The sequence below is a fragment of the Bufo gargarizans genome, chromosome 8 (assembly GCF_014858855.1).
Source record: "Bufo gargarizans isolate SCDJY-AF-19 chromosome 8, ASM1485885v1, whole genome shotgun sequence".
NCBI classification, from domain to species: Eukaryota; Metazoa; Chordata; class Amphibia; order Anura; family Bufonidae; genus Bufo; species Bufo gargarizans.
Genome location: NC_058087.1, coordinates 170,520,745 through 170,547,800, shown reverse-complemented (window position 1 = coordinate 170,547,800; position 27,056 = coordinate 170,520,745). Strand labels below are relative to the sequence as shown.

Sequence of the window (27,056 nt, the reverse complement as noted above, 5' to 3'; positions counted from 1 at the left end):
AAAAGAACACAGCCACCAATAGGGCGCCAAATTCCAGAACGTCAGTCGGATAACGACGGAGCAGAGTGGATATTCTGAAGTTGTGAGGCAATGAATTAGTACACTTAAAAGGTTCTGACTTAATTGGAAAACTAGTCCACAATTGCAATAAAAATACAAATGAAAGACCGGTTAAAAACAAAGAATAAATGGTTGACTCGCTTTACTGACAAGGAGGTCTATGGGATAAAGCTCAAGATACCCATAGATTCAGCCTCCCCCGCCAGGGTCGCTTGTAGCATCTCAGAAAAGACTCGGCAGTACCAGAGGTGTCACTTCTGGTGGTTTCCTTTAATTGAATATCACAGGTGGGCTCAACGCGTTTCGGGGGTTCAATTACATCCCCTTCTTCAGGAGCAGTCAAAATACACAGACCGTAATAGCATCATGTAGAGAAGGATCACAGAAGTGGTTTCCACACCCATAGCAGATATGCCATAAATATAAGTATCTGTTAAGTCCCATATATAGTATCCTCATCTATACACGTTTTAACCCTACAGAGCAAAACATATGTGTCTTTATCTTACAAAATGCTAAACCACCGGACAAAAATTTCCTATAGGGGCAATGTTAGATGATCAGCCAACATGAATTGTAAGAGGAAGAAGAAAAGCACTGATCTTCATTTTATCCTCCATAAACAGCACCACCCTTGAGTACAGACCTCGTCTCATATTGCAGTTCAGCCCCATTTATTTAAACAGTGCTAAGGCACAATACCAGAAGCAACCCATGGACAAGAACAGTGGTGTTTTGGGGGGGGGGGGGGGGGGGGGGATTGTAATGATGGATATTCCCAGCTCATGCACATGAATTCTGGAGAATTTAATCACCGAATGACAGTCCAATGAATAAATACAAACAGATCTAGAGGAAAAGGCTGAGCGAGTTACACCTTCTAATCTACACGACTAATGTCTTCATCTCCATTTTATTCATTACAGTATTGATTGACTAATTGCTTTTCAGGATTCTCCTTATTGGAACAGAATTCAATTCTTTTCATTTGAAGTTTTTATCTGTGTTTCTAATTTTGCACCAGGTCACTTGGTAAAGGGGATGGTGATGAGATAGAAATCCTGAGGGTTTTGAAATGAAGTCATCTTTTCACCTAGGATCAGACCTTTGGTTTTGCACATGTGCACTCAAACTAGATGCAAAAAATTAAAAAACTGACCGCTAAAGCCAGAAAAAGCCACAGCATTCACTCCCAACAAACACCAATCACATAACTGCAATTTGTCTACTATTAAGCTCTTCTCAACCATTGCTCAGGTCGTTTCATTGATGGCCGCTAATGGTCACCTTCACAGATCTTATATAGGTGGTCACACAGCTTCACCAGTCCCATAGAAATAAATTAAGTAATGGGCACACATGTTCCTACAGCTCCATTCACATGAGGACCTCTATTCTAAAGATGCTTGGGTTTTCATGGCTCAGACCCCCAGCTGTCCGATATTTATTCCCTATTCTGTAAATAGTGGATGTGTCCTTTGTAGGAAAACCTCTGTAAAGTGCACACATATTTTGTGATTTGAGAGACGTCCATAGGAAGGGTGCCTGATGTTCACAAAGACAGAAGAGAGAGAATAAGAACTGAGAGAAGAGAAAGGATAAAAAAAAAAGAGGAAAGAGACAATACATAGAAGAAGAGGGAATGAAGAAGAGAAAGAAGATATATGGAAAAAGATATGGGGAAAAAGAAAGAGGAAAGAGAAGGAAGAAAGACAGAATAAAAAGAAGAGGAGGGAAGGGAAAACAAAACAGATATAAGAAAAAAGAAATGGGAAAAAAAGAGAAAGTGGAAAGAGGAGGAAAGAAACAATATGAAGGGGGGAGAACAGAAAGCAGATATGGAAAAAATATGGGAAAAAAGAGAGGAAAGAGACATGAAAGAGTAGGATGAAAAAGACAGAAGAAAGTAACAGAGTAAAAAGAAGAGGAGGTATAGGAAAACAAAGAGAAAAAAGAGAAAGGAGAGAGCACAAAGGAAACAAAGAAAGGAAAGATGATAAGATGGGAATGAAGAGAGAAGAGAAAAGAGTGAAAGCAGAGGGGAGACAGAAAACATGAGAGTAACGAAGTAGAGAGAGATGAAAGAAAAGTGAAGAGAGGTGAGAAGGAGGAGAGAAAAGGAGATATAACAGAAATGAAGAGATTGCATAGAATATTTGATGCCAAACAATGACTTTATAAGGTCTAAAGGTGAATTTATACTGCCCAATAATTGGGCAATTATCGGGAGTGAAAGTTCCTGCAAACTCTCGTTCCCAACAATCTGCCCGTCTAAGTGTGCCGCCTGCCACCTGATGAGCGAAACGCACGTTCATCGGGTGATCCTGTCGATCGTGCAGGCAACTAAATGATCATTTCTGGGCAGCAGATCGAGCTGTCTAAACGATGATCTGCTGCCCAGAAACAATGATTCTGTATGGGGACAAATGATCGCAATAGAGATCCCTCGTCTTCATACGGTGATGGAGATCATTCACATTCACTGGTCTCCTTCACCGAACAAGCGGACGACTTTCAGGAAGGAATGCTTTCTTCCCAACAATCGGCTTAAAAACTGGAGCGTGTGAACCCTCCTTTATGTAATATGAAATAAGTGTTAGAGGACAGATGAGAGAGAGGAACAGGAGAGAAATCTAAAGAATTAAATAAGAAATAAGTGAAAGAAGTACAAGAGGAGAGAATAGAATGAAGCAGAGAGAGGGAAGAAGGAAGAGGGAGAAAACAATGCACAGAGAAGAAAGAAAAGTGAAAGTGCACGCGAAAAGTGTAAGGAGAAATAAAGAGACTGCACGGAATATTTGCTGACAAGTCATGACTTTATAATAAGTTTATTTCTCACATCCAGTTTGTAGATTTCAGGCTACTCGATGAATAAAGCCGTATACAATGAGCAAGTTTTAATAAGATTCGGCGTAAAAAGAGCTCTGCTGATATCCTAACAAATACAATTCATTTCCCCTGGGTTTCGAAAACTAATTTTGCTTTGTATCCATAAGGCCACCTCTGTGTGACAACCTAACCAATTACTCCATGATATGCGATATACTTTCAGCTGTGATGACGGGCCTAATGTTTTATTAAATGCTGCTACATACGTGCCTATACTGCCACATTACCTCAGATTCACTTTGGTGACCTTGAATTAAACAGAGGTTATTCTAAAGCGCTCAAAATTCTGTTTGTTCTATTTAGATTCAGAAATTTCTGCGACTAAAAAATCTGTTCCATTCCCCTGAATGGGGCTTGTGGAAACCCACGCGCTTGCTGCCCCATTCAAATGGACGGAACCGATTTTCAGTCGCGGAAATTTCTGCAACAAAATCTACGGCGTGTGATGGCGTCCTAGGGGCTTTTCCACATGAGCAAGTCCATTACGGAAATCGCGCTCCGTGTGTGAGCATGATCCTCCCTTCTGGACTTGCAGGAGCGCACAGTATTAGGCTGCATGCACACGAACGGATTTTATTCCATGTCCGTTACAATTTTTTTTTGCGGAGAGGATGTGGACCCATTCATTTCAATGGGTCCGCAAAAAACGACTTGAGTTTTCTAGGAGATGCGTGTCTAGGAGTTATTCCGAATTAATATTTTTCATTGCTCACCAATAAATTGAATCCTTAGGCTACTTTCACACTGGCGTTTTGGCTTTCCGTTTGTGAGATCCGTTCAGGGCTCTCACAAAGGATCCAAAACGGATCAGTTTTGCCCCAATGCATTCTGAATGGAAAAGGATCCGCTCAGTTTGCCTCCGTTCAGTCACCATTCCGCTCTGGAGGCGAACGCCAACGTCAATGGGGACGGATCCGTTTTCTCTGACACAATAGAAAACGGATCATGGCTATAAAAGACATAATACAACCAGATCCGTTCATGACGGATGCATTTTTGCAGATCCATAAAAAACGCCAGTGTGAAAGTAGCCTAAAAAAAGCATGTGATAAAAATTCGGAATGATGCCATTTCTGGAAAACAGCAGCCATGTTTTTCTAAGGTTGGACAATCCCTTTAAATCTTTCCGTTTGCAGTGCTATTAAGCAAATATACCCAAGGTAAGCATACATACACATCTGGATAAATGTATTCTCGGCTATATGGTGGATATAAAAATAGCACTAAAACATTGGGGCCTGTATCTGATAAAAAAAACGATACTACCGTTTTGTGTTTACAGCTCTTATATAAATCTATGTGTCTCCGTAATCGGACTGCACCCAAGTCCTACATTAGGAATGTTTGTAAGAATTAAAGGGGTTATCTGAGCTATCCTTTAGGAAAGGTCATCAATAGCAGATCGGTGGAGGGCCAAAACCTGGAACCCCCACTGATTACCTGTTTCGGGCAGTCGTGGCACCGCCGGTGTTGGAATCTGCACAGTGGATAGAGCCTTCTGTTTCCACGGCTGCCAGAAACAACAGATCGATGAAGGTGCTGATTGTGAGACCCCAACCAATCTGAAATTGAAGACCTATCCCTGAGGATAGGTCGTCAACACCTTAAGCCTGGACTACTCTTTTAAAGGGGTGATCCCGTTAAGACAAATGATCAGCAATCCAAAGGTTAGGGGGATAAGCGTCTGATTGGCAGGGGTCCGACCGAACGAGCTCCCACTGATCAATATCTTTTCCAGGATAGCCCATTTAATGGGACAACCCCTTGGAGGACAGGTGAAATGAAGTACGACTGCACCGAGTTTCTCTGTAGAAATTTGATCTGCATGGAATCTGCATACACAAAACGGTACAATTAGATTTTGAGACTCTTTGGAAAGCGCTGTAATTTAATCTTTTATTTCAGACATATTGGAGCAATCGTAAGGTGCACAAACCCTTGAAACTCAATAGCTTGGAAACGTACCCAAGTCATCCGCGGTAAATAAAGCCCCCTGGTCATACTTACATTTTACTTCCTTTGACAAATTTCCACGCTGTGAAATATGTTGGTAAATTATAATAGAAGGAGGGCTATTTTTTTTCCTTCCACATGAGCGATTCCATTTTTACCGTCCAATTAAGAGAACAAACATTACTTATAAATAATGTATTTTCCCCACTCAAAAGCATACGTCTCGGTGACCTGGGCTCGCTGGTGAAGATCCATTACATTAGGGAATGTAATAAATGTAATGCACTGCTCCTGATTATAGACTAAAAGCACACGGCACAGCCGGGATCCCTGCTTTCCCAGAGCTTTCTCGCCATTCTGTTACGGGATTGTGCGCGTACAATATACAGTGACGGATAGATGGACAGTGGTGCGGAGGAAGCTTTCAAAAAGTGTCATGCAGAGTTCCCAAGAAGACAGTAATAGAATTCCCTGCAGATTCTGTGGTTAGGTGAAATGTCCATGCTGGAGGGTGTTAGGGGTGCTGAGTCTAGAAAGTAAGGACAGAGAGAAAACTTAGGAGAGAAGTAGAGGTGACAACACAATGACACACAGCATGCAGCACTTCTCACCGAGGGTAAAGACCATCTATTATACACTGTGCCACCCCCCACCAGTATACAGACGGCACACAGCTTACACTCTCTCTTTACCCTGCATACCCCCCCTATGTCTTGCATGTCCTGATGAGATCACATGTACTGTCTGCTGTCATGTAGACATCAAATCTTACCTACATGCTGCAAACATCTTCCACAAGGAAAGTGGACACAGTACGGATTTTCAGTACACAGAATAACCACAGACTGGGGAGGACTGGGAACATAAAAGGGGTTAACCAACCCCTACAATGACCCCCCCCCTTTCCCCCCGCCCGCCAAAGCCCGGGCCCATCATATAGATTATTCTTAACTGCTCCCTGGCACCTGTGTGGCTCCTGATCCCTGCACGGCCGCCGCGTGGATCAAAACATCCGGCGACAGGGAGGAGTGGTCAATAGCAGGGCATGACGGGGACGAGCCTCCCTAGCATTGTCCCCGGAACAACGTGTGTGCTGGAGCAGCAGGGTAAATATAATCTATATGAGGGGCCCGGGCTTGATAACCCCTTTAAAGTGGCCCTGGAAAAATAAAAAAATCCTAAGAGTGACCCCATGTTGTAGGGATTCCAAACTGACAGAAGGCGGGGCAGCACAAATAGGCAGGGTCAGCAATATCATAGCCCAAAATAACATCCCATTAGAACCCATATACCACAGTGCATCACAATATATTGCCCACAAAGCTGTCCCTCTGTGGTGGCTACCAATAGATGCCATTTTCTGTCCTCCTCCAGTTCTAATTAAAATATGAAGCAGGGGGCTTAAAGGCTATGTACACCTTTGGGGGGATTTTTTCTTTACGATTGCATTTTACTCATTTTGGGCTAAAAATTATTTTATCAATTGGTCTTCATTAAAAATATTGAGCCGTTCTGTCACAAAGTGTTTTTCTAGCTGTGTGAATCCTACTTTCACTTTGTGCCTCTTTCTAAATTACTAAGAGGTCATAAACACTAATTTAAGCCACATTCTTACCAGTAGGAATCATGTGCATCGGGCCTGCAGGCTTAGTCATAAATTAGGTGCATCCTCCAGCAGACTGTGCACCTAAACAGAAATCGACAGCAGCAGCGAGCTACCGTAGATTTCAGGCATCATTTGTGCCAGGAAACTAGGGTAAACAAAGATAAATCTGTCATGGTAGGAGGTCATGCCCTCTTCCCACACACGCTTTCTGAAAAGTGGTGAGGGCGGCGTAAAATAACACCACTTTTAAAGGCCCCTTTCAGAAGAGCAAATCCAACACTCCAGACTTACAGCCTGTGTATGCAGCAGCTCCCGTCCGGACCTCCCACTGACAGGATCCATAGCATTATATTGATTTATGATGCTATGTAAACTCTTAGAGGTCTTGAATGTACTGTATAACACTGACATAATGCTGTCAGTGTTATCCTACACATTTCAGAACTCTAAGGGTTACATAGTATCATAAATCAATATAATGCTATGAACCCTGGCAGTGCTGGGAGGTCCGGACGGGAGCTGCTGCATACACACGCTGCAAGTCCGGAGTGTGGAACTTGCTCGTCTGAAAGGGTCCTAAAAGTTGCATTTAAGACTTTTTAAAGCCACTTTTCAGCCGCAAACTAGACGATAAATCTCCAACAATGGTCAATCATCTTAATTTGTAAATAACGTAACAATTGAGCGACTGTGGTGCTCCTAAAATTAGGCTGGCGCGCTCTCTAAAGATCCCCTTGTCTAAACAGTAAATGGAGTTCTGTGTCTCTCACCAACCAGCTGTGAACTAATTACGAGAACTTACAACTAGTCAAGCTTCCTCTCGAAGCATATGGATCCAATTAACTCAAACTGTGGCTGATTTTAATCAATCTTTCTTCAAGCGCTAAACTTAGGAGATGCTTCTGCGAAGGCAGCGACTGGATCACGGGCAGGAACAAATACACCCATGGCCAGAAAATAGAAGATAGAGAAACGACGTCCCGGGAAAAAGAGCCATGCAAATCTGTCACTGATGAGCAGACCGTAGAACGTCTTGTGGGGATTTGTATGCTGCCATAGGCACAAGGCCCTAAGAGTTGTGCGGTCCGCAAATCGTGGATCACCGGCCGAGTGCATGGCACCATTTATTTATTTTTTAAACTCCTGCAAAAATTTCCTATCCTTGTCCACACAATGGACACGAATAGAACAGGTTCTATTTTTTTGAGGGGCTGTGGAACTGACTTCCGGATGCGGGCAGTAAACGGTGGGCTGTCTGCATCTTTTGTGGCCCCAATGAGATTAAGTGGTTTGGCTTGATAATGGCTGCATGTATCGACACGTTTTGAATAAATATCAAATTTTTTACTTTTTACTCAAGGAGTGCTGCGTTACATTTATTTGGATTATATATATATATATATATATATATATATATATATATAAAGAAATTTAGGCCCCATTCACGTTTCCGCAACGGTTTTCTTCTATCTGAAACCTGGCAATTTTTTCCGAAAATTACCGCAGGACACCATTGAAGTCAGTGGAGATCTGGGAACACCTGATCCAGCAGATGCGGCAGGCTGCTCTGAGCCGGAACAGCCTGCCGGATCTACAGAGGTGTAAATGAGGCCTTAGTACACAGTCTTGATTAGAAAACAAATAAAAAATGAAAAAAATACTAACGTGTTGTGGACAGCTTTTATGCAGACCTATACATCTCCATGGTGACAGACTACATACAGACCCTGTGTAGTCTGATCCTGTAATTATCTGTCAGTCTCTCTGCCCCCTTCCTTACAAACAGACAGTAAAGGGAATGGAGAACAGTGGAGAACATACTACTTTAGTCTCTGACTACACAAAGTGTGTTTGTAGTCTGTAACCAGGGAGACACAAAGGGGGAAATTAAATTAGAGGGGGGAAAAAATGTATGAAAAAGACTGCTAAATTAAACAACCAAAGGACGTTCTATGGACGGTACTAAAAGCTGTCCTGTACCTCCATGTATTTGTAATTTTATACGGAAGTAAATTACATTTTTAGTTATAAATTCATACAGAATCCATGAGGAAAAATATGACAATTTCTATCACACTCTGTGCACACAATGGATGAAGCTGTGAAGTTCTGGTGCCAGGAGTGTTGGAAAACCGCCTATCAGATATCGATGGCATATCCCGAGGATAGCCCATGAATATAAAGGTATGTAAAAACCCTTTTAAAAGCATTGTCTCAAGGGTAGACTATGGAGACCAAAGAGGAACCATACGGAATGCCTACCAGACTCATTAAAGGGGTTTTCTGGGATTTACAGATTGATGATCTATCCTCAGGATATGTCATCGATATCAGATTGGTGGGGGTATGATTTCAGGACCGCCGCTGATCAGCTGTAGGAAGAGGCTGCGGTGCTCTTTGAGTGCTTGGGCCTCGTGACATCATGTTCATCGGTCACGTGGCCTAGGCGCAGCGCAGCCCAATTCCAGTGAATGGGGCTGAGCTGCAATACCGAGCACACCCACTATACAATGTACGTCGCCGGGGTTGGTTTACTGCAAGGAGGATGCGGCCTCCTCAAACAGATGATCGTCGGGGGTCGGACCCCTGCCAATCTCATATTGATGGCTCATCCTGAGAATAGGTCATCAATATGTAAATCCTGGAGAACCTCTTTAAAGTAGTTCTAGGTATTTCTCTAGGGCTGTTTCTTTTTATACACTGTGATTGAAAATCTACATGGTTTCCTCGGACATCCATGCTGTACAGATCTGTAATTTACCAACTATAGCTTGCCCATACTGTAAAATAAATAAAAGTTCTTCCCTTACAAGCATTTCCTCTAGGGTAAATTACCGAAAGGACCTATTGATCGGGACACACAGACCTTTAATAAATTCCACTGACCCGTTCGCATACATGACCCATGTAGAGTGCTAACATTATGTGACATAAGTGAAGTCACCAACATATTGCAATATTTTAAAAATGCTCGTGAATCACTTTCATGCAACCCTACACTGATGGTCAGCAAAACAATCCCTTTCTATAGGAGCACTGACATGTACCGGTTTCACAGCGATCATGAAGATCACCCAGTGTTAACGCCCAGAACAATCTTTCCTATGCAAGTGCATTGCCGGAGTGATCAAATTTGCTTAAAAAAATGGTAGCCTGTGTAGACAACTGCTGTAAATGTCCATGACGAGACGTCTTGATTTCAGATTACTGTACTATAAAGTGCCTGTAGAGAAAAAAAATTTGCAATTTCAAGCCGAATCTAAAAATACATAAGTCAACAAAAGAACAGATTATTTGCCCATTGTATGACTGTTCATTTGTGATGAATCAATTTTTTCTGCCCGTTGATAAAGACCACCACAGAGCCTCTCATTCAAGACGCGCCGTGTGGCGCTCGGTAAGGTCTGAGGACTTATAATACAAATAAAAATGTATTCAAATGAGATGAGGCATAAATGTAATCATATACACGGCAATTCAGGACACCGGGGAAGGTTCAGCCAAAGGCTGATGAAGACGGGGCTCTGCTATTATATAGGAATTACCTTACGGAGAGTGCACAGCGTGAGTAGTGACTGCTGGGAGGAAAGAAAGAATACCCATACATTGTCAGGAGGGCTGAACACAAGGACGCTTGAAAAACAGAATCCCACCTAAACTTAAAAAATATTCTACCAGTTTTCAAACCAGCACCTGGATCTGAATGCTTCTGTAATTGCATGTAATTTAAAGTTTAGTATAGCCACTGACCTATTCAAAAAACTGCATCTGTATAGCGCCACCTGCTGTTTGTTCCTTCTTATTTCTCTGTCCTGCTCAATGAGATGGCCGCACATGCTCAGTTTCATCCTTCAACTGTCTCCTTAACTGTGATTGGGAGAGCATGGACACGCCCCCTGAGCTTCAGCAGAATAGACACTCCCCTTGAGCTGTCAGCTTGATATAAATTTAACAGAGCAGTGAATAGGGAGATCTCTGGATCTGGTTCTAGCTTTGATAAAAATAGATTATTGTGTACTATGGGATGTCCGATTTTCATTATTTACGTTCGGCATGGGAGAACCCCTGTAATGCACCTCTGAGGTCTATATGATGTGATCCAAGGCCTCAAACAGTGACCCAGACCCTTTTCTTAGAGATACAAATCAGCAACGCAGAACGCTGCCGACTCAATTTTCAGAACTTCCATCATGTTACTGATTAGGATTTGGGGCATTTTTGATGGCATGAACAGAGAAGCAGTGCTAGTCTTGTAGCCAAAAATATCATAAGCCCAAAGCATTCCATTAAAGACAATGGAGTCTGTCAACATTTGTTTGTGTTTGTAAAAAATAAAAAAAAATAAAAAATCTGTAAGGTTGTCATAGCTCGATTACGTATGGAAGTCCTGACACTTGTCTAGCTACGTCTATAAAGGATTGATGGAAATTTGCTAGACAAGCCTAGCAAAAAAAATATACTAATGTGTTATGTCTACAGCTTTTATGGAGACCTATATGTCTCCATGGTTACAGACTATATTATGACCCTGTGTAGTCTGATCTTGTAATCATCTGTTACTCTGTCTCCCCTCTTTTTTACCTATAGACAGTAGAAGAGGAGACAGAAGGAATGGAGAACCTACTACTATAGTAGCCGACTACACAGAAGGTTAGCTTGTAGTCTGTAGCCACGGAGACACTTTGCAAATTTTTTAACATTACTGCAACAAAATCTAGCCGTAACGGTTGTTTCTATGCCCTCCTCGCCAGTTTCCAAATAGAGGGGAGCAGCCCTCCCAGCAAAGATCAGTCTGAATTCCGGCAGACTGATCTTTGCCGGAACAGCTGGATACAAACGCAATGCCCGCCGGCCCCATTGAGCATAACAGGGTCCAGCGGAAATCCGTCTGCAGTCCATCAAAAATATGGAGAATGCTACAGACTGCAGTTTGTGTCTGGCCGATTCCCGGCATTGTTTACCGGATCAGGCGGCCAAATCTACGTGCCGCAGATGTGAAACTAGCGTAAGTGACCTATTTATAAATTAGGAGCCGTTTTTTCCCCCCATCCTGCAAAATTAAAAAATTAATAAATGTTGGCTTTTTTTTTTTTTTTTTTTTTGCAAGCCATTTTTCAAGGTGAGATCAGAAGAAGAGCAGAACAACGAAAATACATTTCCACTTAGACACCTCAAATCTGAGTTGCCTGTAGCTGGTGTAATGGGAGTTACATACATGTACAGCCTGGGGATATAATGCAACTGGGGACCCAGCAGCGCCATACTGTAATTATTTCATCAGTAATTACAATTGTTAATTTACACCCGGCTTGTGAGGGAGAGTGCGCACTGTATACCTAATACAGGTCACAGGGACTGGGATTGTTCTTACCCCCTGCTAGCTACAGCTAAGCCCCCCCGCAGAGACCTACAATAGGAGGCTTTTGATAAACCCAGCGGGGCGTTGTTCTGCCGAGCGCTGTCAGGGATACGCAGAAATAATATTGTCACAATCAGCAGACTGAACACAAATTACATTCAGTTTTATCAAGATAAAAGGCAAAAGAAAAACCTTACACATCCTTTATATTTGTCAAATCAAGCCTGGAGCAATTGTACTAATAATAGGTGCACTTTTTGAAAGGTGTCCTGTAACCAGGCTGCCTGGAAAGCAGGTTGGTCCAATTTAAATTTTTTTTTCCCGATACTTACCCTGCCGCTCCATTTGGGCTCTGTGGCTCCCGGCTGTCTTCACTGGAATCGTGGCACCTGCATGTAAACGTCTGCATGGACATGCTCATGTGCACCACTGCAACCAATGAATGGCCTCAGCAGTGAGGTGTCCACAAGTGGTATGTGATCCAGCAGTGACATGCCTCTTGAGGGCACATCATCACTAACATAATCCTGTCCATGTAGGGACCAGAAGTGGGGTGGAGACCGTCCAGGAGCTGCTGAGCCAAAACTGAGCGTTGAGGACTCATGTGGGGGAAAGGGGGCATTAATAAAAAAAAATCCTGGACAAATCTTAAGGGCAAGACTCTTTTCCTAAACAGATAATCATAGCTTGCAATAGAAAGTTAATAGTTAATCAAAATTATCTCCACTTCTCCTGACCTTTTTTTTTTTTAAATATATTTTTATAAGTGGGCGTTACTGTTCCCCTTGTCAAAAAAGTATATGTAAGTGCAGAGAGCCCCTGAGGAGCCAGTGCAGAGGATGAGAGTGGTAGTAGCCCATATGAAGTGTTGCGTTTATGGTGTACTCCCTCAGGCCATTGCTCCCTGAGGATTGGTGCAGTGGAAATGTAGTTTTAAAGAACGAGGCCAGAAGATTCCAAGTGCAGTTTCCTGGTAACTGGCTGCTAACAATTCTAAGTGTAGAGGTCCACTGTCAGAACCAGATGTTAGATTTAACTGGCCAAGTGGTGGTTTGGGTGGAGGGTGTCTTAGCTGTAGTCCCTCACTTTCCAGCAGTGTCTTTGATGCAGTTATTAGATGGTCACTGACTTTTCAGTTTTTTTATTGAGGTTAACTTTTAGCTGTTGTTATCCCTAAAGAATCCTTAAGAGCAGGAGCTCTGTTCCTTTCCAAGGCTACTGTAGAACTTCCCGTCCGAGCAGGAAGCATGACCAGCTAACTCTTACCAAAAGGGTAGAACAGGGTGGTTAACCCTGTTCCTTCCAACCATTTGCCATCCACTCCTTAACTTACAATAAATAATACCATAACTATTTACAATGGTAGTACCCACAGGTCTGGGGCACTACACAACAACATGCCTTCATCTGGTAATACCCAGATATAATTTTTTTCATGGCAGAATGGCAGAAAACAGGTGAGGGAGGTGGGATAGCATAAATTAATCCTTGTCCAAAACTATGTTCTGGACAAGATTTTTTTTATTTTTTTGCTCCATTCCTTGTCCTCTCTGCCCTCCCCACCAGGAATCTTTGAGCAGGCTAATTTTTTTCAAGTCCACTCTTAGACTACCTCCCTGTCTTCTAGTACACCTCTAGGCGGACTTTGCAGAACATTAGAACCCTGCTTAATGCAATAGATGGCAGAATGTACCGTATTGTTATACTAAAAAAAATTACTGCTATAATACTTACACGGTTGATTACACTAAAAACACTAAAAAGTGAACAAAATACAAAATGTTCTAGGGTTCCGATGCAGAATCTGTGACATCGCATTCCACTAAAGATCTTCTCATAGGAGGCAGAGGAACAATTTTGGTTCCCCTCAGGCCATATTTTGTCTCTTCTCTACCCTCTATAGCAGGGGTGCACAACCTGCGGCCTAGGGGTCACTTTATATCATTCTGTGCTGCCCCCAACTATTTTATCACAGACACTCTCGTCTGTGTCTAGCAGCTGCTCGGATGCATTTTCCATGTATTCTCCCATTAGATGGGAGTCCCGGAAGTATAAGCAGCACCCATGGTGCATACATTCAACATGCTGTAAAAGTTTCAGTTCGTAATACCCCTTTAAAAAAATTAAAAAAAAATTGGGCCCATGGGATCGGTTCAGTCCGACAATGTAGCCACCAACCAGAAAAGGTTATGCCCCCTGCCCTATAGTTAAACCCCCGTCAATAATTGTAGAGGAGCGTTACTTTCCTATAGACAGTATATGTGGCAGGTCGCCCTACAGTCGGGGAGAAACGGAAGGGGGTGGATAAAAGACGCCAACACCCCTTTAAATTTCGTCTAATAACGAAAATCCACATTTGCATCCAGCCTTCTCTAGTTACCGTGCAAATAAAATATGAAAGAATGAAAAATGATAAAAGCTTCTTCGTAATCTAAAAATCCTGCCGTAATAAAAGGCCGGCAGTATTATGGGCTAAATGAAAAGGCTCTCGAGTCTCCGACGAGGGTGGCATTTCCCGCTCCTCTCCGCCAGCGTGAACAGTAAATGAAACAAATGTATAATTAGCCATTGTGGGCAGCATTATTACCTTATCCATAATTGAAAAATAAGTGGTTGGTTTCATTGTTTCCTCGAGCAGAATTTGGGGTCTGAGCTGCGGAGTGGAAACTATAACGATCAGCTTCAAGATGTTCTCATTCTGCCGCTCTGTCTAAATGGCAAATCGTGCCGTGATTTATTGCGTTCTCCTCCCGGGGAAAGCGAGCCGCGGTTTTACCAATATAGGGGGAAATGAGGGTGACGGCACCCACATCCGAGGCTGGAAATGGAGCTCATCTATCCCTATTCACAGCAATGGCTAATGGATCGGGAGTCCATCTTAATCCTACCCCCATTAAAAAAAAAAGTTTCTTTTCTTGCATGATTTTTTTTCTTTAATAATTAAAGAGTTAGATACCTTTAATGGAAAATATAACTATAACAGCGGCAGCGCCCAAAGGTTCCACTTGTTGCATATAAATCTGCATGGGTATGTGCAATTACATTTCATCGCAGCTAGGGGGCAGTATTACTGTGATTAGTGCGGCGAGATTAAACATATGAGTAAAGTCTGTGCAGGGAAAACTACTTGTCTAAGCCAAGTAAAGAGGACTGGTCAGCTCTCCCGATCTGCATACCTGCATTCCCTATAACAATTGTGGGGCATTCCTTTTTAGAACTGTAAATTGTGCTATTTTTCTGTTAATCCTCCTAAAAAAAAATTGAAAAAAATTGACAACTGTGTGTTAAAGAGGAGCAGTTGTCTCTCCTGACATGTCTGGTTTAGTATGTATTTATGGACATGTGATAATTCTGAAGCATCTATTCTTATGACCCTATCTTGTGCCATTCCTCTGTTATTCCTGATAGAAGTTATGAATGAATCGCTAGCAGTTTGCATTGAAGGTCCAGATGGCTGTTACCAGTTTGGACGGGGTGTCCCTCAGCAGTCTGACATCGACAGTACTGACTGACTAGGGACACACAGTCAACTGGCAAAACCCATCAATGTAAAAAACTAGTAATTCATTCATGACTTCTAACAAGGAATAATAAAGGAATGGCACAACATGGAGATATAATAATGGATGCTCCAGAATAGTTATTACATGGGGCATGCAATTAGTTACGAGATAAGAAGTCCTCTTTAAAGGGCATCTGTCAGCAGTTTTGTACCTATGACACTGGCTGACCTGTTACATGTGCACTTGGCAGCTGAAGGCATCTGTGTTGGTCCCATGTTCATATGTGCCCGCATTGCTGAGAAAAATGACGTTTTAATATATGCAAATGAGCGTCTAGGAGCAACGGGGGCGTTGCCATTACACCTAGAGGCTCTGCTCTCTCTGCAACTGTCACGCCCTATGTCCTTTGATTGACAGGACCAGGCAGTGATGGCGTGTCTGCCCCTGTCAATCAATGTGGAAAGGGTGAGGCAGTTACAGAGAGAGCAGAGCCTCTAGGTGTAACGGCAACGCCCTCATTGCTCCTAGAGACTCATTTGCATATATTAAAACATCCTCTTTCTCAGCAATGAGGACACATATGTAACGGATCACCTGGCACCCCGACTGAGTACCTCCGTTGCTAAATGCTCCTAGTGCTTTCCGAGGACTCCAATTGACACCGTACGCACTGCAGACCCCACGAACCGCCGTAGCTTGGTTGGGGTCTCACCGTCCTCCAACCACGCTGGACCTACTACAAGGCTCCAGACTCCAGTGGGTGACCTCTCCTACAGCCAGAGAGCAGGAACAGCTCTTACAAGAGCTAGTAGTTATGCCAGGGAAGTATAGCAAATCTTCAGCGTATAGCAATCCCCCAGTTTGATCAGTTATCCAAACACCAGTCTCAACATGATGAAGGATAAAACAGGAACACTTTATTGAGGGCTACCCGCCCGTATTTATGCAGGTCCCCATCTGGTGGACACGCCCCTAGGGGACCAGAATGGAGACTGCGACACACAGAACAGATACAACACATCCCCACAATGCATCATGGTTTCCTCCTCTCTGCCTCAGAGACAACCGAGGAATAATCCAATTATCTCTCAGGACAAAGGGAAATCGCCAATACACATGTGGGGACAACAGGACAGAAATCACCATTTAAACACACAATGTCACACCCTCCCAGCAAACACAGACATTTAATATATTCCCAGATAGCTCAAGTCTGAGTGCATATCATTAGGCGAATGGCACTCAGACCACACAAATACAATTAAACTAGCCATCTGGGTACCCTCACATAACAAAATACAATTCCAAAGACAGATTTAAGCTGTGCGGCCGGCCTGTCTTCTTTAAAGTTAGTATGGGCCATAATCCTGAGGCAGGAGGCTGGCAAACAGCCCCCTCCAAAACACCGTGGCGAGGTTGGTTTCGTCACAATGAACATGGGACCAACACAGATGCCTTCAGCTGCCGAGCGCACATGTAACAGGTCAGCCAGTGTCATAGGGACAAAACTGCTGACAGATGCCCTTTAAGGATAAAACAGTGGAGAAGTAATAAGCTCTGGAGAAAGCTCCTCGCAGGGTCAAACAAATATGAAATCTGCGTTGCACCTGTGGGTCTTAAAGGTGGGACACGCAGATTACAAAATGTGCATAAACGTCCATTTCGGAGATTCGCTTTACAGCAGAAAATTAAAACTAACAGTAGTGGGCATGCTCTGTGACAAGTGCAGGGAGGAGGAGCTGTCCCCATCATCTATTGTCAACCAGCTCTATAATAGGGCTGTTACCCTTCCCTGTAATCCAAGCTGTGATGAGAATGAAATGACTGCTGACCCTTAGGCCTCATGCACACGACCGTTGTTGTGTTCCGTTCCGCAAAATGGGGTTCTGTTGTTCCGTGATCCGTTTCATGCATCCGTTTCCGTGTGCCATGCAAATGATAGGAAAAAACGGACGCGGACGACAATCTTGTGTGCCTCCGCGTTTTTTTTTTACGGACCCATTGACTTGAATGGGTCCGCGAACAGTTTTCCGTGAAAAAAATAGGACAGGTTATATTTTTTTGACGGACTGAAACCACGGATCACGGACGTGGATGACAAACGGTGCATTAGCCGAGTTTTCAACGGACCCATTGAAAGTCAATGGGTCTGCAGAAAATCACGAAAAATGTTACAACGGACACTGAATGAAACCATGGTCATGTGCATGAGGCCTTACTCTTGCGTACACAACAGCATAAATTGAACAGTGACAGGAAACGTCTTCCCATTGTGAGGGCCCGACAGCCTGTCTGAAAACTGGAGTATTTCCGAAATTTTCTTGATAGAAATAGTGACATGGAGAAAAAATAAAAATAAAACAATTTTTAATGTGTTTAGCCTAAAAACCAAGGGTTATTTTCTGTCGATAACGGACATAATCCCCATTATCTGATCTCCAGTCTCTGGAGGGATTATTATCCTCTATCAACCAAAGGCCACAAAAGCAAACTACACTATAAAAAAGAGAATCTGGAGATCGGTGTCGCCTATTATTCCGATGCTTATCCCCGTACAATGCCAGCCAGACAATCCTCCTCTGCCGTCCGCTCTATAAAGCCTTTCCGACACCATGTCTCAGACAAGCAGCCGCTGCAAAGAAATGAGGTATAAAGGCCAATATTGAGTTTAACATTGCGCCCGGCTTTACCAGACAATACAGAGGAGGGAAAAAAAAATAAAAAATTCCTTCTACAAAAATGTCGTATTTCGCATTCATGGTGTAAATCGAAGTTATTTCAAACATGCACTTTCGCTGGCATGAAGCTACAGACACGGAGAAAGAGAAAAGGCTTCAGCGGGTGGCAGATGACAAAGAGCGGCTGTACAGTAAAACACGCCGCTGTATTATCTGAGGCGTAAAGCAGGGAGCCGGGACAAGCCAGAATCGTCAAGCTCATTGAGGGGATGTAAGTTATCAAGCTCGGCGATAGCCTATATGTGGGTGCTCCACTGAAAGGAGCGTATGCTGAGGGTAAGCCTTAGGGCTGATGCACACGTGCGTGTGTGCCCGTATTGTGGACCGTAAACAGCAGGTCCGCAATATACGGGCAGCGGCCGTGTGCACTTTGTATCACGGATAAAGACCCATTGACATGAATGGATCCGCAATCCTTAAGATATGAAGAGGCATGGATCTGAAACCCACGGAAGCACTGTGAAGCGCTTCTGTAGGATTTCAGTGGATGCGCAAGTGCAAACGGCGTGCACACGGACGGTGCCCATGCATTGCGGAAGGCTATTTGCGGTCCACAGCACGGGCACACACTCTCGTGGGCATGAGCCTTAGGGTGATGCTACACATGGTTTGTGGCACGCATTTTTAAGTGCCAAAAAAGAAATAGAAAAAAATAATAATACACAAACCAGTCCTTTAAGTGCTTTTTTTTGCCTAAATAGAGTGTTTGTACCCCCTGTAAACCTGCTACTTCTGTATAACAGCATAGGAAAAGTGCATTAGTATAAAAAAAAAATCCAAAAAACACCATTAAAAACATAAAACGCACCAGAAATCATAAAATAGCTATATAATAATACAAATAAACACCCTGCATGTGTGACACCAGCTCCGGACACTGCACCCCTGCAGGCTCAATTTCAGTACCCTGAGCACCAAAAAAAATAAAGGCCAATCCTGCATTACTCACCATGTAAGGATATGGCCACGGTGTCAGGATTCTGCATGCAGTTTTTAAAAGTCAAAACCAGGAGTTAATTCAAAAAAGAAGAGAAAAAGTATCCCTGCTTTATACACGGGCAGGGCCCTCTCTCCTTCTGTACCCGTCTGTAACTCGTTTTGTTTATGATTAGTGCAATTGTCTGTATTATGTATGTGCACCGCTTATCACATGTACAGCGCTAGGGAATGAATGGCGCTTTAATAAATAATAATAATACTTCCTCTCATTTTATGATTTTGGCTTGCAAAACTGCATCACGAAACCTCTCCTTGTGGCCTTACCTAAGGTGTCCCCTCTGCTATTCAAATATACATTTTCCAGGCATGCCCCACTCTCTGCAGTGCACACAGGGTATCCAGAAGGCTGCGCATGCTCACGCTGTGCTTCCACGATGGTGCAACAGCACATGCGCTTTCTGTATGACACCGCTATAATGAATGTCAGGGTGCCTGCCCACATGAAGTCGATGCTGGTTTTCCATAGTGCATGCTTTTTTTGGGGGCTTTTTCTTTTTAGCGGCGTTTATTTCTAAACTAAACTACTTGCTTTTTCTTTCCTATAGAGGAACGGTCAAAACGCCATAAAAAACGACCAATACTTGTGGTCTTACATTTCATAGTTCCAAGACATTTTAAGCCAGATGTGGATAAAGTTGAAAACCTCGACATCACGCCGCCTTGAAGCACAGGACTTTGGTGGCCCAATGCAGTTGGCTTGATGACATCACTGCATCCCGCTGCCGGTAAATGACAGCGCTGCTCTCTCACCGCAGTCTGATGGGGTCATTTATTTTTATTGCATTTAAATTACAGGGGGGCACAAAAAGGGGCGTTCAATCTGCGCTCTGTACAGGGGCACTATTGCTGTGTGAGGCACAAAGGACGCACTGTGACTGTGCACATGAAACAGTCTTGTATTAAAATGGCCCCATTTTTAAAACGATGGGGGGGGGGGGGGGGAGTTTCACTTCGTTCAGGACACTCGTCTACTAGGTAAGAAGGCAGCTCCAAAGAGCGTCTCTCGCTCTGGAGGTCCCGACGTGACACAAGCAGTTCTTTTGACTTCACTGGGAACAGTGCAATGCTACATTTCCCCTGTGGGGGCGCTGCTGGAGAACTGAACACTTGAAGCTGGGATCTCTCACAGTTTACATGTGATTGCTGGTGGTCCCAGCTAAAAGACACCATTTGTGGTCGGGTTATTTTCGGGGGCCCTTGTAGCAAATCGCAGTTGCCCACAGCAGACAATACTGGGTAATATATTAACAAAATAGCTAATACTGAAAAATACTGCATATTGACAGGTGATGGCGGTCATGGTGCAAAGGCCTGCAACCATAGTCTTCCAACAGACAATTATTATATGGCGAGGGCTGTCAACATGATCCCGATGAACTCACCAGTGCTGATTATTACAATATCATTTTAATTTTAGCGCAGACTAATGAGGCAGTTCACAAAACTAGAAGATCATCTCTCCTGAATAAATTAAGTAGCATGACTTCTCATCCCGACTGCTGAAGTGAGCAATTAAAAGCAATCTATCATCACACGATTCCTATGGTATCTTTACTGGATGTCAGAGGTTGGTAGCATAACGGTGCCCATAAGGTGTGTACATGAATCCTTCTTCGGCTTCCCCACTTTAGATTCAGATACTGGTGACTGAACCCAGAAATGTCTGAATATCTGTAATGCCTTCCCAGAAGTTTACAGGTGCTGGTATCCAACTGAAAAGGACTTCAGGGAGGAGCATAATAAGGAAAGCCCCGCCTATCAGCGACTTTCAGCTGTTCAGCACTACTGAGAACAGTCCCAATAATGGCATCTGGTTAAGAGCATCTGAATGGGACGGGTCTCACAATACTCCTCCCTGATGTCGTTTTCAGTTGGATGCAGCACTGTCAAGTTGTATACGGCCAACATAATAAGTCGATAATTAGAACACTTTCAAGGGTTTTTCCTGATATTGGAGAACTATCCTCAGGATGGGTCATTAATATCCAATCGGTGAGGGTCCGACACCCCGTACCCACCGATCAGCTGTTCCCTGCAGCCTTTGGCGGACGAACTTGCACTTTAAATGGAATGGGAAGAGGTTAGTTCAAAGTGCATTGGCCGTGCCAGGTTACTGCAGCACAGACACCATAAAAGCACGCCCTATTTTGTCTGTGATTACGGATTCCTTGTGCACATTATAGTGCATGAGTCAGTGAAAACCATAGACACAACATGGATTCCATTCTGTGTCTGGGCTGTGGTTTTCACGGACCATTGGTAGGACATGCTCTGGAAAAAAATGCAAACCCAGATTCTTCATGGCCATCTTCAAGAATGAACCACTGACCATCTTCTTGTGGACGTGGGAAAGAGGCCTTAACATAGAGAATTTGAGTAACTATGTCCCATATAACCTCCACCGCTGGCTGCCAAGGTCAAACCCAATGTATCTGAGCATTACTAGCCATCTGACAATGATAGAACAGGAAAAGATTGTCTTAAAATGAAATGTTTTTGTTCAGCCACTGGTTGAAACGTTTACTACTGGCGCTTCAATTACTGTATTGCCAAGAGGCGGGAGGGAAGCGTGGTGCGCGTTCAGAGCAGTCAGTTCTGCACCAGGGCTGGTGACAGGAGGGACCATCGTAACTTGCTGTAAGCAGCGTGAACATTATAACGTTATTTGTGTATGACCTCTTTCTCCGCCTGCCACTCAGCATTACTTCAATATTCGGGAGTAATGACAGAGCTTGATGGCCAAAGACCCGAGTGTCAAGAGGATCTGATTACAAAGGCTCTAAAGCCTCTGCCTTACGTACCTGAAGACTCAGTTTCTCCAGCCTCATCTCTAAGATTCTATTCTCCTCCTCTAACCGGCCACGTTCGGCTTCAAGCTCCTCAATTTTCAACCTGCAAGACAAGCAGAGCATGGAGAATACAATATGAAGTGACACGTTTGGAATAATAATACACTACAGGGTACTTCCATTTCTGCAATTCTCTCCCTGAAGAATGTTTGCCTCCTCGTGTCCTCCACGAAAATGCTCTGGTTGAAAACCAGGCTGTTGTCAGACTGGACCTGCTCTGATCACTGCTGCTAATGACCGCTTGGTTTAATGAGTTAAAGGGTTGTCAATGATATTAAGGGAGATCATACAATCGTGGGGGGGGGGGGGGGAAAAGGGAATGTTATCAATGTTGTGATTCATGACAGTTTATCCCTCTAAAATTTTCTCTTTATACTATAAAGTGAGGTGAAGTGGATACGAAATTTTGTACCGATTTATTTCTTGTGCACAGAGCTCCCCCTATTGGTGACAGAAGGCAGGCAGAATTTTATCATTTAGGTCTCTGCAAGGAATAAGGAGCACCATGGCCTGCATTTATTGTTTACTCCGCTTTCTCTGAAAAGGAGGTGTCAATTTTATTTCATCACTTTCAGAGAGTCTGATGTCCGTCAAACTTATTAAATGTTGTGCAGACTACTCCAACTTTTTATTTAGACAAACAATTTAAAAGAAAAAACAAGACACAGAATTTGGACATAAAATAACATGTTGCAAAAGACAGGCTTTCACTTAAAGGAGCTCCTAGGGACCAGGAACCCATTTTTATATGGCCTGGCAGGGTGCCGAGCTCTCTTCTCTGTCAGAAGTACTGTACGATGTGATAGACATCACCACTGCTTGTTCTGATGGTGTTGAGGGCAGCATTTGAAGCGAAGTTAAAGGAGTTGTGCCACTGATATACAGTCAGGTCCATAAATATTGGGACATCAACAATTCTAACATGTTTGGCTCTATACACCACCACAATGGATTTGAAATTAAACTAACAAGATGTGCTTTACCTGCAGACTGTCAGCTTTATTTGAGGGTATTTATATCCAAATCAGTTGAACGGTGCAGGAATTACAGCAGTTTGCATATGTGCCTCCTACTTGTTAAGGGACCAAAAGTAATGGGACAATTGGCTTCTCAGCTGTTCCATGGCCAGGTGTGTGTTATTCTCTCATTATCCCAATTACAATGAGCAGATAAAAGGTCCAGAGGTCATTTCCAGTCTGCTATTTGCATTTGGAATCTGTTGCTGTCAACTCTCAAGATGAGATCCAAAGAGCTGTCACTATCAGTGAAGTAAGCCATCATTAGGCTGAAAAACAAAACAAACCCATCAGAGAGATAGCAAAAACATTAGGCGTGGCCAAAACAACTGTTTGGAACAGTCCTAAAAAGAAGGAACGCATCGGTGAGCTCAGCAACACCAAAAGACCAGGAAGACCACGGAAAACAACTGTGGTGGATGACCGAAGAATTCTTTCCCTGGAGAAGAAAACACCCTTCACAACAGTTGGCCAGATCAAGAACACTCTCCAGTAGGTAGGTGTATGTGGGTCAAAGTCAACAATCAAGAGAAGACTTCACCAGAGTGAATACAGAGGGTTCACCACAAGATGTAAACTATTGGTGATCCTCAAAAACAGGAAGGCCAGATTAGAGTTTGCCAAAGGACATCTAAAAAAGCCTTCACAGTTCTGGAACAACATCCTATGGACAGATGAGACCAAGATCAACTTGTACCAGAGTGATGGGGAGAGAAAAGTATGGAGAAGGAAAGGAACTGCTCATGATCCTAAGCATACCACCTCATCAGTGAAGCATGGTGGTGGTAGTGTCATGGCGTGGGCATGTATGGCTGCCAATGGAACTGGTTCTCTTGTATTTATTGATGATGTGACTGCTGACAAAAGCAGCAGGATGAATTCTGAAGTGTTTCGGGGAATATTATCTGCTCATCTTCAGCCAAATGCTTCAGAACTCATTGGACGGCGCTTCACAGTGCAGATGGACAATGACCCAAAGCATACTGCAAAAGCATCCAAAGAGTTTTTGAAGGGAAAGAAGTGGAATGTTATGCAATGGCCAAGTCAATCACCTGACCTGAATCCGATTGAGCTGCATTTCACTTGCTGAAGACAAAACTGAAGGGAAAATGCCCCAAGAACAAGCAGGAACTGAAGACAGTTGCAGTAGAGGCCTGGCAGAGCATCACCAGGGATGAAACCCAGCGTCTGGTGATGTCTATGCGTTCCAGACTTCAGGCTGTAATTGAGTGCAAAGGATTTGCAACCAAGTATTAAAAAGTGAAAGTTTGATTTATGATTATTATTCTGTCCCATTACTTTTGGTCCCTTAACAAGTGGGAGGCACATATGCAAACTGTTGTAATTCCTGCACCGTTCACCTGATTTGGATGTAAATACCCTCAAATTAAAGCTGACAGTCTGCAGGTAAAGCACATCTTGTTTGTTTCATTTCAAATCCATTGTGGTGGTGTATAGAGGCAAAAATGTTAGATTTGTGTCGATGTTCCAATATTTATGGACCTGATTGTAAATGTATCCCGCCCAACAGATATCGCTGTTATATCATTTTCCCCAAATAGCAACATTTATCAAAACTGCCTTATTCTTAAAGGGGTAATCCCATCTCAGACAATGGAGGCATATCGCTAGGATATGCCCCCGTTGTCTGATAGATGCAGGTCCCTACATCAAGAACAGATCCCAGAAAGTTCTGGGAGGGAGCACTGCGCATGCACAGCTACTCTCCCTTCATCTCTATGGGGGCGACGACCATTTCTGTCGTCCCCATAGAAATGAATGGGAGCTGTGGGCACGCAAGCATGGTGTGCTCCCGTTAACTTCTACAGGGAGAACACTTTGCAGTGGCAGGACGCCGGAAAACTCGGGGTCCTCCACCCACCACCCTCCCAGCGCCGTTCTCGGTGTAGATGTGGGTCCCAGAGGTGGGACCCACACCTATCAGACAATGAGGGAATATCCTAGTGATATGCTCCCATTGTCTGAGATGGGAATACCCCATTAAGTTATTAGCCTCCCAGAGCACCCTGTGGCAAATCTGTTTTGATATTCAGTTGCATTGGAGCCTTGTAATGTAGGGCATCACTGGTAATTGGTGTTCCATGATCGGCAGATTTCAGACACATCTCACTGCCCTAAGGCATGATGGGATGGCAGACACATGATAAACCAGGATTTAAGGCTCAAACATGGGGGATAAGAGAAAACTGGAAATGAGGTAAACTTGAGGGAAAAAAAATTCATGGAGGAATGGGAGCTAGAGTAGGTGATAAGTGAAAAGTAGTTCATGGCACAACCCCTTTAATATCCTTTGGTAAACCACTACAGACCTCAAATCTTCAATACATTTGCTTCTCCCTAAGGCCATGTTCTTCTATGTTGGATTTGACATTCATTTCGCCACAGATTCAAATCCGTCAACAATCAGCATGGGGTTTCTGCAACCTCATTAACACGCAACGGAAATTATACTGGTGAATTTTTAGTGCCACCCCATTTCTGCTGCACACCTGTAGCCAAAAGTGTTAAACCTTTTGTCCTAGATCTTGGAGGACATACGTGTCGGTCACAATGTACTACCACAGCCTTAGGGCTTGTTCACATGAACGTATGGCTTCCGTTGCCGTATTGCGGACAGCATATGCAGATCCGCAATAAGCGGACACCGTTCCGTGTGCATTCCGCATCACGGATGCGAACCCATTTGCTTGAATGCGTCCGCAAATCCGGAGTGGTGCGGAAGCGCGGAACGGAAACCCACGGAAGCACTACGGAGAGCTTCTGTGGGGTTCCGTTCCGTACTTCTGTTTCGCACAAAGATAGAACATGTCAAGTTGAATGGGTCTGGGTCCATCCCGGAGGCCTCACGAACGTTCTCCGTGCATTGCGGACCGCAAATTGCAGCCCCAATGCACGGAACGGAACCCATACGTTCGAGTGAACAAGCCCTTACAGCGACGGCTGTGGGATTTGAGGGGCCAACTCTCTGCCGTGTCCTCAGCAATATCTGAAGTTTTGTTGGCTTGGTAAAGACGCTTCCAGTTTGTCACCTTTAATACCGATAAAACTGTCATTAATACTTGGCATCGCTCTAATGAAAAAAAAAAAAAAAAAAAGCTAAAATGAGCATGGTAGTAGAAAATAACAACAGATGGGCTCCTTCTATTTTAGCGTGCCAAATGCCATCTGTAGCATCAAATATTTCTTTCCAATGTATGTATTTAAGCTGTCCTCAGTTTGAAAGCATATGTCAGCAATCTGATCCCCCTTAGTTACTACACCCAGCGCGTTTCCATTAAGCTTTATCCATCAGCAGTCTTTAATCAGACATCTTTTTTGCAGGTTGGTTAAAAAAGTTCTGGGATTCAGGTGTCTCAGTAAAGTTTTGTTTAACAGCTTAGAAAACTGGTGATGCAGAGCGGTAGTAAGGTCCTCCTACTGCAATATCCTACGTGGCTCCACTGAATACACGTGGAGACTGGCGGGAAAGGAATATTGCCTACAATGGAGAATCAGCATAGGATCCTGCTAAGCACAACCCTGTAACTATCATGTATTCATTTAAAAAAAAAATTTTTTAGCATAGGTTACTGCTACAGTAGCATTATGCATAAAGTAATCTTTAGTTTTGTCACATATCACAGTTTTCTTTGAGCTTTTCCCTTAGTTACCGCTGTTTTGAACCCTACATTATGAGGATCTTCTCAAGATGGCTCCTCTGCCAGTTCTCTGAGGCCAGAACTGCCTTCCCTCACTTTCTATACACACTTTCTATATCCAGCAGCTTCCTAACAGCCAATCAGATTGGATTACTGATAGACACGCCTCCTCACTCTAAAGCCTACTGCAGGCATGCAGTGTGGAGGACCGCCCCTCTGTCTTCTGTTTACACTAAAGGGAAGACAGAAAAGCCCTAGCAATGCTGTTTTAAGGGACTAAAAAAATCATACAGTTCTTATAAGGTAATTACATTTCTTTTGACAAATCATTGACAGTCTAACTCAGGTATACATGCCTAGCTCTAATAAGCTAGCACATAAAAAAAAAACATGACTGTTACACTTTAAGGAAGTTAACCAAGATG

At 43.5% G+C, this 27,056-nt stretch overlaps 1 protein-coding gene across 2 annotated transcripts in view; it reads right to left on the bottom strand.

The window, feature by feature from the left end:
• LOC122944558 (mitotic spindle assembly checkpoint protein MAD1-like) overlaps positions 1-27,056 on the bottom strand; it is a 381,207-nt gene that overhangs the window by 235,389 nt on the left and 118,762 nt on the right. For both annotated transcript variants that reach the window (XM_044302963.1, XM_044302962.1), the window contains exon 5: positions 21,909-21,999. In XM_044302963.1, the coding sequence (XP_044158898.1) occupies positions 21,909-21,999 (91 nt within the window). The remainder of the gene's footprint in view (positions 1-21,908; positions 22,000-27,056) is intronic.